Source organism: Elephas maximus, chromosome 27 (assembly GCF_024166365.1).
Source record: "Elephas maximus indicus isolate mEleMax1 chromosome 27, mEleMax1 primary haplotype, whole genome shotgun sequence".
NCBI classification, from domain to species: domain Eukaryota; kingdom Metazoa; phylum Chordata; class Mammalia; order Proboscidea; family Elephantidae; genus Elephas; species Elephas maximus.
The window spans coordinates 36,413,380-36,425,582 of NC_064845.1; the positions used below are offsets into that span (position 1 = coordinate 36,413,380).

The window sequence follows — 12,203 nt, forward strand, 5'->3', positions numbered from 1 at the left end:
AATTTACAATGTCATAAAGTTTCCAGTTTCACAATACAAAAAGGGTAAAATGAAATTGGGTATCATTTCATTGCAATTTATGGAACTTTACCCAAACCTGTAAGACCCCCTACATGTGTGAAATCACTTTCACAGGAAAAGTGAGTTACAGTAAAAGCAGAACCACATAAATTGTTATTTAAAAGCCTAAACATGAGCCTTTTCTCTTTCTTAATTGAAAGGAGGTCTTTCCATTCGGCAGGCAATTACTTCTTTCCCCAAATGTTACAAAATTTAAATAAATCTAAACAGGACACCTAAAGGCTTTAGTATTTTAAATCTTGTCCATTATAAATAAATGCCTTCCAAGAGACCTGATGGTGTTTAATTTATGAATAACAAGGGTTTTTTTTTTCTTTTGATTCTTCATTTTTTCGTAACTCAAAAATCAAAATAAACAACAACGAAAAATCCCAACCCATTGTGGAGGTTCAAAAAGTAATATCGGTGATGAAGGTTTACCGTCCAAAGTAGCGAGGCTGAAAATTCCATTCTCCAGGACTACTTAGCTGCAGTAGGGTGAAAACAATCTACTTTTTGATTTGCATGAAATTTTTTTCTTCTAAGAAATTCTTTACATTTTTAAATGAAAATGATTCAGTTTTAAACCCAAACCATTCAAAACTGGGCAATAACCACCCAAGCCAAGTACAATCCACCTCGTGTCTTTGTCACAAGTATTTTCACCCTGACTGCACCTAGTCAGCTGGTTTTCTAATATTATAAAAGTTGGATTTTAAAATTTCTTATGTAAAAGAAACAAAATGTAAAAATACATCTGCTTTCTCTCATGGTTTAATACAACAGAAGGCTTTTAGATGTTTTCTTCAAAAAAAAAAAAAAAAAAATTTAAAACCAAATCTCAACTTTGTTTTCAGAATAGTGTTTGGTTTAGATAATGTCTAATTTCACCTACTCCAGTTTCCACAAAATGATATTCCATTAAAAAACTTCTAAGTTACTTGGTCCTTTGGCAATTCGCTGCGCACATAATGCCTACTGTACCAAACTTTTATTGCCTTTAAATTTAGTTGTAACTTTACCGATAAAATTTAAATCTAGTGTCCGTATCTCTTCTTTTACAATGGTGTTGCCTCGGTAAGCAGATTAGGGTGCACAGTGTCGCAAATTATTCCTGGCACTGCAAAACCAAATCAAACAACTCCACAAAGCAATCTGATATCCGTGTTTTGCTCTGGTCAAGTCTATTTCAAGATTCTAGAAGTTCCTTTTGCAAAACTTGCCTTTAAAACTCTTCTTTCTAATGTCATCACATCTCTGACATTCCTTCACTGTGCGGTCTTTCCTCTTAGGCTGAATCTGAATGTGAATAAGAAAGTGCCTTTTTTCCTGAAAAAGCACAGGTTGAAGCTTTAGTGTCTGAACTCCCTCCTTTGACCTCTGGCTCAGCCTCAGTAGGTCTCGGAGTCGGAGTCATTGAGCTCGTCCACGTCCGTGTATAAGTACTCCTGCTCCCCGCCAATGTTGTTGAAACTGCAGTAGGAGCTAGGTTCATTCCTCAGGATGGGTAAAGCTTCAAAGCTGACTGTTTTTGAGGTGTTGGTGTATCGGTTAATGGAATTGAATGTCAGGGATGATAAAGGACTGCTTGAGACAGGCATCATGGTGGCCAGAATGAGTGCCAAGCAGTCAGCCACATCCTTATTGGGGGCACAGGCCAATGCTGGGGTATAACCTGGAATACAAGACAGAATTTACAAATGAAATATCCTGAGGCTCATTTTACTGATATGTAAGGATATAAGCCCAAGGCCTTCAACTTTAGACACATTTTAAATTATTTGGCTTACAATAAATTGGTTGAACCAGAATGATTCAGAACTTTCCAATAAGTAAAGTAGAAAAAGAGAAAAGTTATAGAAACCTAGGGTGGAAGGAGACATTACAGAAGAGGAAACTGAAGTTGAAAGGTGGATGATTCCTTAAAATATCACAGTTTATCCATATTTATCTGAACTCACAGAAGATACTGGGCTAGAACAAGAACAAACCATAAGTCAATAAATCTTACTTCAGAATGGTGAGCAGAGACTTACTGTTAATGCAGTTATGCAAGGGCTTAAATGCGGAGAAATCTGAATGTGTACAGGTTCATGAATGAGTCACTGAAAATGTGCTCAAAAGACACATACTGAATGGTTGTCATTTTAACTTTTGGGGTCAGTCAAATAAATCCACTAGAGAAAAACAGTGGATAAACTAAACAGGTGAACTTTTGAAACTTTTCCTTTTGTTACAAGAAGACAAATGACCTTAGACACACATACACACAAGTACCCAATGCCACTGAGTCAGTTCCGACTCAGCGACCCTATAGCGACTCTACAGGACAGCGCAGAACTGCCCCACAAGGTTTCCAAGCCTGTAAATCTTTACAGAAGCAGACTGCCACATCTTTCTCCTATGGAGCAGCTGGTGGGTTCGAACCACTGACCTTCTGGTTAGCAGCAGAGAGCTTTAACCACTAAACCACCAGGGCTCCTCTCCTTAGCCACAGGGTCCCATAATATTATCAACACAGCAAACTGAGGAAGGAAGTATTAGTTGGTATATAAAGACACGATCTTGAGGAAGGAGTGGGAGAGAAGGCAATACACTGTGTGATGTCAAGTTTAGGTTATACCGTATGGAATAGTTCACGTTGATTATTTCAGATCACATGAAGCTTCTAAAAGGTATTTAGCAGCAAATATCTTAATGCTTTAGTCTAACTTCATTTTGTTGTTGCACATCTAGACACTGTTGCCTTTACTACATTTTTACTCATGACTGAGCCTTTACACACATACATGCATGTTTATCAAAAGTTACAAATTTTTAAAAAGCTCATTTATCACAAAACAAACATTTGCATAACCAACATCCAGATTAAGAAAGAACATTACCAGCATGCCAGAAGCCCCACACATCCCCTATCCAGGCACTACCCCTTTCTTCTTCTCCAAAGGTAATCACTATTCTGACTTACGAAGCGGCAATTTTCTTGCTCTCCCTTCCTACTTTCATTGATAAACACTAACTCCAGACTGTTTTTTTGAACATAATATAAAGGGAATCAGACAGTATGTACTCTGGTTGTTGTATATAGCTGTAGTTGTTCATTTTCATTGCTACGTGGTCTCCCACTGTGTGTTATGCCATGGTTTAGCTGCCTGCTTTAGGACATTTGGTTGTTTCCAATTTCCCATATATTTTCATCCATGTTATTGGCCTATATAAAAAGAAAAAAACAATCTTTTCCTTTCATATATTTCCCATTTTGTCAGGGGTCAAAGAGAACAGCTGATGCCCCTGCAAGCTTGGCAGGAGTTGCTGAAGAGAATGCGTATTTTTAATCAGACCCTGCCTGCTCAAAGTGGGGACAAGAGCTCTCCACTGCCCACACTTCTTTCAAGGGCTCTTCTGAAGATCTAAAGGCACCTGCTGCTGTTGCTGCAGCCAGAGCAACCCATCAGACAGGCCACGACTCCTCAGCTGAACACAGGGGTGGGAGCGAACAGGGCCTCAGGAGGGCTTCCTAGTCAGAATATGACCAAGCACAGGCTCCACCTCTCTGCGTGGGGTTCGTGTGGTCAGTTAAAGAGAAGCAAGCTTCTTGAAGATAAAGGTCTTACCCATCCTATGCAAGTATATTACAGTATGTTCCACCTCCTCCAGAAAACTTGTCAAAATGTAACTTAACCCGTTTCTTACAGTGAATATAGGCACAGGATGTTCTGGCCCCTTTGTCTCTACTACAGAGTCCAACTAACCATCAACCCCTGTTGCCACTGGAGCAATTTATAACTGTATCACTAATTTAAAGTCTAGAATTGATTATAAAATTGAAATAGCTATTTACTGTAACTTGTTAACGCTGGGCCATGATTACAATTTCACAGTGATAGTATGTTGGAAGATAACCAGGTCACCAGTGATCTTCACTATGGTCTTTTTTTCAAAATAATTTCACTTATTTTGTTGTTGTGGTTGAGAACATGCATAGCAAAATACACACCAATCCAACCGTTTCTACATGTATCGTTTAGTGCCAACGATTACATTCTTCGGCTTGTGTAACCATTCTTACCCTCCTTTTCTGAGTTGGACCTCCCCCATTAACATAAACTCACGGCCCCCTCAAGTTCTTATTCTTCGAGTTGCTGTTGTCAATTTGATCCCATGTAGATAGTTCTTAAAAGAGCATAATGTTCAAAGCTGCATTTCTTACTAGTTAAGCTAAACTCCTGTTTGGTTTTAAGAAGACGTCAGGGGATATTTTTGGTTTAAGGTTTAAAGATTATCTTAGGGCAACAGTTTCAGGGGTTCACCCAACCTTCATGGCTGCAAGTCTGGAGTCCATTAAGAATCTGAGATTCTGTTCTACATTTCCTCCCTTTGATCAGGATTCTTCGATGGAATCTTTGATCAAAATGTTCAGTAATCGTAGCTGGGTACCATCCATTTCTTGTCTTATGGTAAAGGAGGCAACTAGTCACACATTTCATATCCACCTCCTATTCCTGACTGCCGTGGATGGCTGCTTGCAAGCTTTTAAGACCCTAGGCACTACAGATTGAACAAGGAGAACAGAAGCACTAACACGTTATTAGGCCAATTAACCGGGATGTCCCATGATACCATGACTCTAAACCTCCAAACCAAGAAACCAAATGCGATGAGGTTTCTGGCTGTATATAAGCAGCCTCAGCAGTTTTTTTTTTTTTTTTTTTGGTCATTGTTGTAAATGTATCTATCACACAGCTTTCGCGAATTCAACTTTTTACAGGTATACAACTTATTGACAGTAATTACAATAATTGGCTGTGCAACCCTACCCTTAATCAAGGTGATATTTCTATCACTGTTAAACTCCCTCTTTCTCCCTCATTCTCACCCCTGGTAACCCCTAATTAACTTTGTTCTCTAAATATTTGTCTTTTCTTGTCTTTTTATATAAGCAAGGTCATAAAGATATTTGTCCTTTTGTGATTTACTTATTTCACTCAGCACAATGTCTTCCAGCTCCATCTGTATTGTAGTATGTATCCATCCTTCATTTCTCCTACTGGCATAGTAGTATTACACTGTATGTATGAGCCACATTTTGTTTTTTTCATTTATCCCATCTGCTGCTGGGCATTTGGGTGGTTTCTACCTTTTGGCTATTAAGATTAGTGCTACAAGGAACACTGGAGTCCAAGTCTCTGAGTCTCTGCTTTCAAGTCTTTTGGGTGTATACTTAGGAGTGGAATTGCTGGGTCATATGGTAGTTCTATTTTTAGTTTTAGTGGGTCACACTGCTTGCCACAACAGCTATACCATTTTGCATTTCCACCAGCAATGGATAAACATTCCAATTTCCCCACATCCTAGCCAACTTTTTTTTTAATCTTAGCAATCATTACGGTCTATTTTATCATTCCTTCCATCTCTTATAAGGGGGCTAAATCAGATGCATAACATCTTGAAAACAATCAACACAGACTTGGACGTTAGCAGGTATCATCAACTATTGATTCACAGTCTCACAGTGTGGCCAAATATCTTATATGGGTTAGCTGTATTTTTAGAAATGTAACTTACTGATACTAAAAGTTTGTTTTAAACCTAGATGAGTCTGAACTTGTTTTCCTGGGTGATACCAGCCATCTCTATGGATTTCACTGACCACATACATATGCTAATGATTTCTAAATCTCTAGGTCCAGCCCAGAACTTGCTTTTGGGCTCCAGATCTATACATGCAATCACCTACTTGGAAATTCTACTGCACTTTTTGCACAACCCCCAAATGAACCCAACTCTTCCTCCTACGTTCTCTGTCTCAATCAGTGGGAGGGACTTCCATTCACACAGCTCTTCAAGCTAGAGGATGTGCAACTTCCTTCCTCACCTTCCACACCTCAGCACTCCATCACCAAGTCTACTGTCTTAAGCTCTCCAGAAGCCATGTACATCTTTTCATCCCAATGCTTCTACCTTAATTCTGCCTACCATCTTCTTTCACCTGTAACTTAATTCCTTTCCCTTCTCTAGTCTTGCTCCTCTTCAGACTAAGTGACATTTTTCTAAAGCAGAGATCTATAGGCATTTGAGCGAAGGGCTCTGGCCTAACTCAGTACTTGCACCTCCACCCCCATGTTATGTCTCTTAACATGCCACTCTCTCTGTCAGAAAGTTCTGCCTCTGTTTTCTAATTGTCCAGTGAATTTTGGTTTAGAAGTCACTTTTTGTTGGGATGTCTTCCATGTTCCTGCCAAGACAGGGTTTGAAGACCCTCTCACAGCATTCCAGTTTTACCCCAAGTGAACTACTTCAAGTACATCATAACTGCCCATTTATACTCTTGTCTCTATTCAAGGGAATGGGCTGTATCTTATTTTCCATCGTATCCTCAGAACTTAGGCAAATGCTTGGCATTATCACGCACTCAGCAAATACTCACTAAGCCCCCAATATATACTAGGCACCCTAATGCAACTGATGAAGATTCCTTCTTTCATGAAGGTTACATTTATTCCAGTGAGGAGACATACAAACATAATAAAAAAGTAAATTACGTATGTTAGACAAGCTCAGTGGAAAAAAGAGCAGAGCAGGTTAACAAGGACCAAGAATGTTGCGGTAGGGGGACACAACAAGTTGTGGTATAAACAGGGTAGTCAGGATAGGCTTCATCAAGAAAATGAAATTTGAGCTTAGATTTGAAACAGGTGAAGGATTTTGTCAAAGAATACTTTAGGGTAGAATGAGGTCAAAGGGGTAAAAGGGGTGGGTCAGATCATGTAGGGGCTTGTTTGTAGTTCATTATAAAAATCATGAGTGATCTGAGATTCAGAGGAGTAATATGTTCCCCCATATTTCAGAAGGATCCAGCACCAGAGCAGAAAAAGGTAGGCAGAGTTTGGATATACTTTGGCGGTGGAATCAATAGTATATGTTGATGGATTGTACACTGGGTGGGAGAGAGAGAAGTCCAGGATGACTCTGTTTCTGGGCTGAGCAACTACAAGGAAGGGAATTGCCACCAATTGAGATCAGCAGGGAATAGCACATTGTGGGGGTGGGGGGAGGGTTGACGTTGGGGGGTGATGAGAGAAAGTACCAGTAGTTCAGTTGGGAATGTTAGGTTTGAGCTGTTTATTAGATGTCCATGTCAATTAGGCAGCTGGAGATGTAAGTCTGGAGATAGTGAGAGGTCTGGGCTAGAGATACAAAATTGGGAATTCTCAGCATACAGGTAGTATTTAGAACCAAGGGACTGGAGAGCATCATCCAGGGAGTGAGTGTAGACAGAGAACGCAAAAAGAACCAAGGACTGAGTACGAGGGCCCTCCAATATTATTAAGAAGTTAGAGAGGAAAAGGGAGAAACTCCGCAAAAGAAATTGAGAAGGAACAACTAGTAATGTAGGAGGAAAACCAAGAAAGTGTGGGACCCTTCCATGAAAGCCAAGTAAAAAAAAAATGTATCAAAGAAGAAGGAATAATCAGTAATCAGTCATGCCAAATGCTGGTAAGTAAGATGAAAACTAAGAAATGTATTAAGAATTGACTCTTAACATTGTCAAGGCCACTGGTGATCTCGATGAGAACAGTTTTGCACGATGGGGGAGGGGGGCAAAGTCCTGACTACAGGGGATTTAAGAGAGAATGAAAGAAAAAGAATTGAGGACAGAAAGTACAGCCAACTCTTGAGACATTTTGCTGCAAAGGGTAACAGAGAAATATGGCAGTAGCTGGCAGGGCTTTTTTTTTTCTGTAGTGGGATTAAAAAAAGGTTTTTTTTAAGATGAGAGAAATAATGTTTATATACCAATGGGAGTAATCTAGGAAGAGAGCAAAAAACTGTTACTGCAGAACACAAAAGGAGAGAACTGCTAAAGTGGTATTCTCAAGTAGGTAAAAGGGGACAGGATCTGGTATGGGAGTAGAAGGACTGGCTTTAGATAACATGTTTAAGAACGTGACATTTAAGAAGGGACTTGATAAATATTTATGCAAAGAACAAATTCCTTGGCTACTGAGATCAACAAAGGTGGTGAAGAGTAAATACTAACTTTGGTTGAATAGATGATATCAGAATTCTTAAGTCCATCTGTTAGACGGACTTTTCCTGTTTCTCTTGCCCCCGTTCCCTTTGCCAAAAGAAAGTCTGATTCAATGTTAACATCAGCTTTCTTCTTTGACCAATCAAAAATATACAAGTTTACTTCAAATGTGGATCATCAAAAGATAAAAGCTTCTAGTAAGACAGACATTAAGGAAAAAGAATGTAGAGCCTACTCACCATTTTCATCTACTGCAAGCACACTGGCTCCTTTCCCCAGAAGTTCCTGAACCACCATTGTTAGCCCGTTTCGGGCAGCAACATGCAGAGGTCTGGGGAAAAATTGTAGGTACATACGTGACTGTGTACACACATGCACACGTATACACACACACTCACACAGCAGGCTGTCAAAGGCCATTTTTGCCAGGTGGTGAAGACCCAGAGATACAAACTTGAGGTCTTCGGTCCTAACAGCAATGAGGATGAGGGGAGGGGTGCAGAACTTCTGTGCAGGGCACATCTGCTCCTCATCAATGTGTACAAGCTTAGCCTCTGGGCCTGCTGGCAAATTCCCACTATCACCAATGTCTTCTGTTATTTTCCCACTTAAGACGCAGTGTTTCAAAATATCTTACCAACCAACGAAACTGCATTTTTAAGTTGTTTGTTTTTAAAGAAACGAGGTTGACTAATTTTTAAATCCTCATGGGATCTGACTGACCCCAGGCTAGAAACCAGTATTCAGAAATTTCTCTCTTTACCAAGTCCCAAAGTGGAATAGCAAATGAAAACTGAAAGAGAGGATGATGGGAGACACTACTCTAAGGATCTATGTCAGTCAACTTCGAGGCTGGCTGCTCACATTTAAGGACTTGATTCTTTCTTAAACCTCTTTAGTTTACAGACACTTATGAAGCTTCTTACCTCATTTACTGTTAATGTCAAAATAACGGACTATTTCAGTTGGTTTCCATAAAATACACAGAATAGTACTACTTCCCTTCAGAGAATTATGTGAGTAAATGAATTGAGAAAAAACACATTTTCGATATTCTAAAAAAGTTTCCATTTAAAAGCTTTTTTTAGTAATACGCCTTTTGATTGTGACAATTTTAAAAATGAGTTTTGTAAGTTGTAGAAACTGTTCTTTATAACTGCTTCTGTGATTAGTGAGACAAATTCCAACAGTCACATGTTAAAAAAACCAAAACACTTACCATTCTTGTAATTATAGGTTATAATGTTTACATTAAGACACTGAAAGTACTCACGTTTGCAAGGCTGCATTGGTTGCATTGATGAGGTTTCTATCTGTTATCTTCTCCAGTATTAACAAGGCACTAGTTTCATGACCCTAAAATTATGGTAAGTAACTCTTAAAAACTTGGACACAATTAAAGATAATTTTATACACTGAACACAATCCAGTGGCCCTGGTGGTGCAGTGGTTAAGAGCTATGGCTGCCAACCAAAAGGTCGGCAGTTCAAACCCACCAGCCACTCTTTGGAAACCCTATGCGGCAGCTCTACTCTGTCCTATAAGGTTACTATGAGCTGAATGGCTTGACGGCAATGAGTTTTTTTTGTTAACACACCCCAACCCTATTCCATACAATATGAACAACACTGTACATACACACGCCATGAATTCTCTTGATTAATGCCTTAAGTATTTGCTCAATATGTGTTGGTGAGGTGGGAGTAGGGGAAGAGGACAAGAAGAGTTAAGATTGAAGAAAGACATTAATTTTTATTTAGGCATGTGTTTCAAACCAATTTGACTTACTAGAGACTTCCATACACTGTGGGGCCTAACAAATTTTGCTAATAGTTTTGCTCAAGAAACCGGATGCCAGAGATCATGGTCCCTAGCTTTGTTCATGTCAGTTAAGTGGAAAAGCCTGAAATGCCAATGTTCATATTAATCATAAAAATACGTCCTTAAAACGTGTACATACCTTGCTACAAGCTAAATGGAGGGCGGTGTTTTTATTGTTATCTTGTAAAGTCAGATCTGCACTAGCACTGCTAACCAGCATCTCTGGGAGGAAAAAGTGCATCAATTCTTAGGTTTACGAACATGTTTCTTAGATTACCAATAACTCACTGCAAAAATATCCCTCTAGCAAAAACTTAAGTGCAAGAAGAATATAGTAATACGTAAGGTACATATTATTTTATCACATAATAGTACAGAACAATTATATTGTTGTGTAAGTAAGATACACTAACAATTAACAACTAACATCTATTCAGTTGCTTACTAAATGTTTAATATTGTTTTAAGTGCTCTGGGTTTATATTAACTTATGTAACCCTCACAACAATCTTACAAAGTAGTTACTATTATTTTTTTCATGTTACATATGAAGAAACTAAGGAATAAGGTTACTTAGCTGGCAGATCTAGGACTCACATTCACGCAGTCTGACTCAAGAGCCAGTATTCATAACTACTATGCTGCACTGCCTTGCTAAAGCAGATTATTCAATGAAAACACTGTGGCCTTAAATGAAATGTGGATTGTAGGCAGGTAAATGGTTTGAAATCTCAGGAGTGGTGAGATACCTAGTAGAAAATGCAGTGAATTACATGTCAGAAGACTAAGGATCTAAGCTATACATAAACAATATATAAGCTTAGAAGAACAAAATCCTTAAACAGTTTCTTTACCAACTGTATTTGTTTGTCCATTTTCTGCAGCCATCATAAGAGGTGTTTTCCCAGAGGAGTCCACAGAGTTGACTTGGGCGTTATGGCTGAGCAGCAGCTGCAAACACTCTACATGGTCTGTGAAGGCGGCCGCATGGAGAGGAGTTCTGCGATACAGAGAAATGGAAACACGTGACCACCCCGAAGCGTTTCCGTTTCAGCCGGTAAAAGCACCACCTGCATACAAACGGGCTTCAGGGAGCTTACTAATTTCTGCCAAAGAAATTAGTACTTTTGATAATGTAAAAGGCCTTAATTAAACTAGAATTAGTAAAAAAATAAGGACAAATCATAAAATTGCTAAAACAACATTGTATCATTAAAGGAAATTTTGAAAACAAATCTTGACCCAAATACTGCTACTGACTACAACTGCCAGACACTCTTCTAGCTTTTATTCCGATTTAGAAAACAGTTAACTTTGTTAACAATGATCTTTGAGTAACAAACATACTTCTTGAAAAAAAATGGAAAATCTTACATTTTATGTTTTAGAGGACTGACTAAAAACCATAAATGGAAAAGCAGTTTCGATAATACAAAAATACTTAAGATTTTATTAACAATTTGTATCTGCAAATATAAAAACCAACTTTTTAATGTACATTCTCATATACTAGGTGAGTGAAAAAATTTTTTCTATTAAAATTAAATTTTTTGTACATAGTTGAACTCCTACCTTCCTTTTGAATCAGTGGTGTTCACATTGCTGGCACCTAACGTATCAATTAACATCTCAGCAGCACCTTCGTTGTCATTTATCCTGTGTAAAGTAATAAGGTCATCACCCACTCACGGCAATGGAGTAATCTGTAACTACCCACACCAAATCCAGTTCATTCGGGCTTTACTTACACAGCACAATGTAATGGACTGAAGGCATTTCCTTCCACTTTCTGGAAAACTTCCTGTTCTAAAAGAAGTTCTACACAAGTCTCATGACCTAAATAGGTAAAACCAAAGTCAGATATTAAAATAAAAAGATACTGAAGTACCCATACACACACAAACATACCCACAGAAATAAGAAAGAGCTTTACATGGCTTAAAAATAACCAGTGTACTGAACCTATTACACGTCCCATTTTTAGGAGCTTTGGAATGCAAAGTACAACTTAAGACCTGAAGTGTGGTAGCTTCTTATGGTAATTTCACAGCAGTTTTTATTGACATGACAGGTATTTATCTTATGGGGAATAAATCAGTCTTATTTTTTTTTCCTGGTGACCAGGGTTATTCAGTCATCATTTAAACAAAATTTCCAGAAACCTAGATATCCAAATAAATTTAACATAAAATCTTGAAAATATCATATTTATATGTAGCATAAACCAAAAACCAAACCAGCTGCCACTGAATAGGCTCCGACTCATAGTGACCCTATAGGACAGAGCAGA

At 38.5% G+C, this 12,203-nt stretch overlaps 1 protein-coding gene across 11 annotated transcripts in view; it reads right to left on the reverse strand.

Moving 5' to 3' along the window:
• Positions 1 to 868: 868 nt before the first annotated feature.
• Positions 869 to 12,203, reverse strand: part of ANKRD28 (ankyrin repeat domain 28) — a 222,143-nt gene continuing 210,808 nt past the window's right edge. For 10 of the 11 annotated variants that reach the window (XM_049870972.1, XM_049870970.1, XM_049870973.1 and 7 more), the window contains 7 exons: positions 11,662 to 11,749; positions 11,486 to 11,569; positions 10,768 to 10,913; positions 10,053 to 10,135; positions 9,366 to 9,448; positions 8,332 to 8,423; positions 869 to 1,735 (listed from right to left, as the gene is read on the reverse strand). In XM_049870972.1, coding sequence (XP_049726929.1) covers positions 1,452 to 1,735; positions 8,332 to 8,423; positions 9,366 to 9,448; positions 10,053 to 10,135; positions 10,768 to 10,913; positions 11,486 to 11,569; positions 11,662 to 11,749 — 860 coding nt within the window. In that variant the 3' untranslated portion in view covers positions 869 to 1,451. The other variant, XM_049870974.1, reaches the window with a different exon arrangement.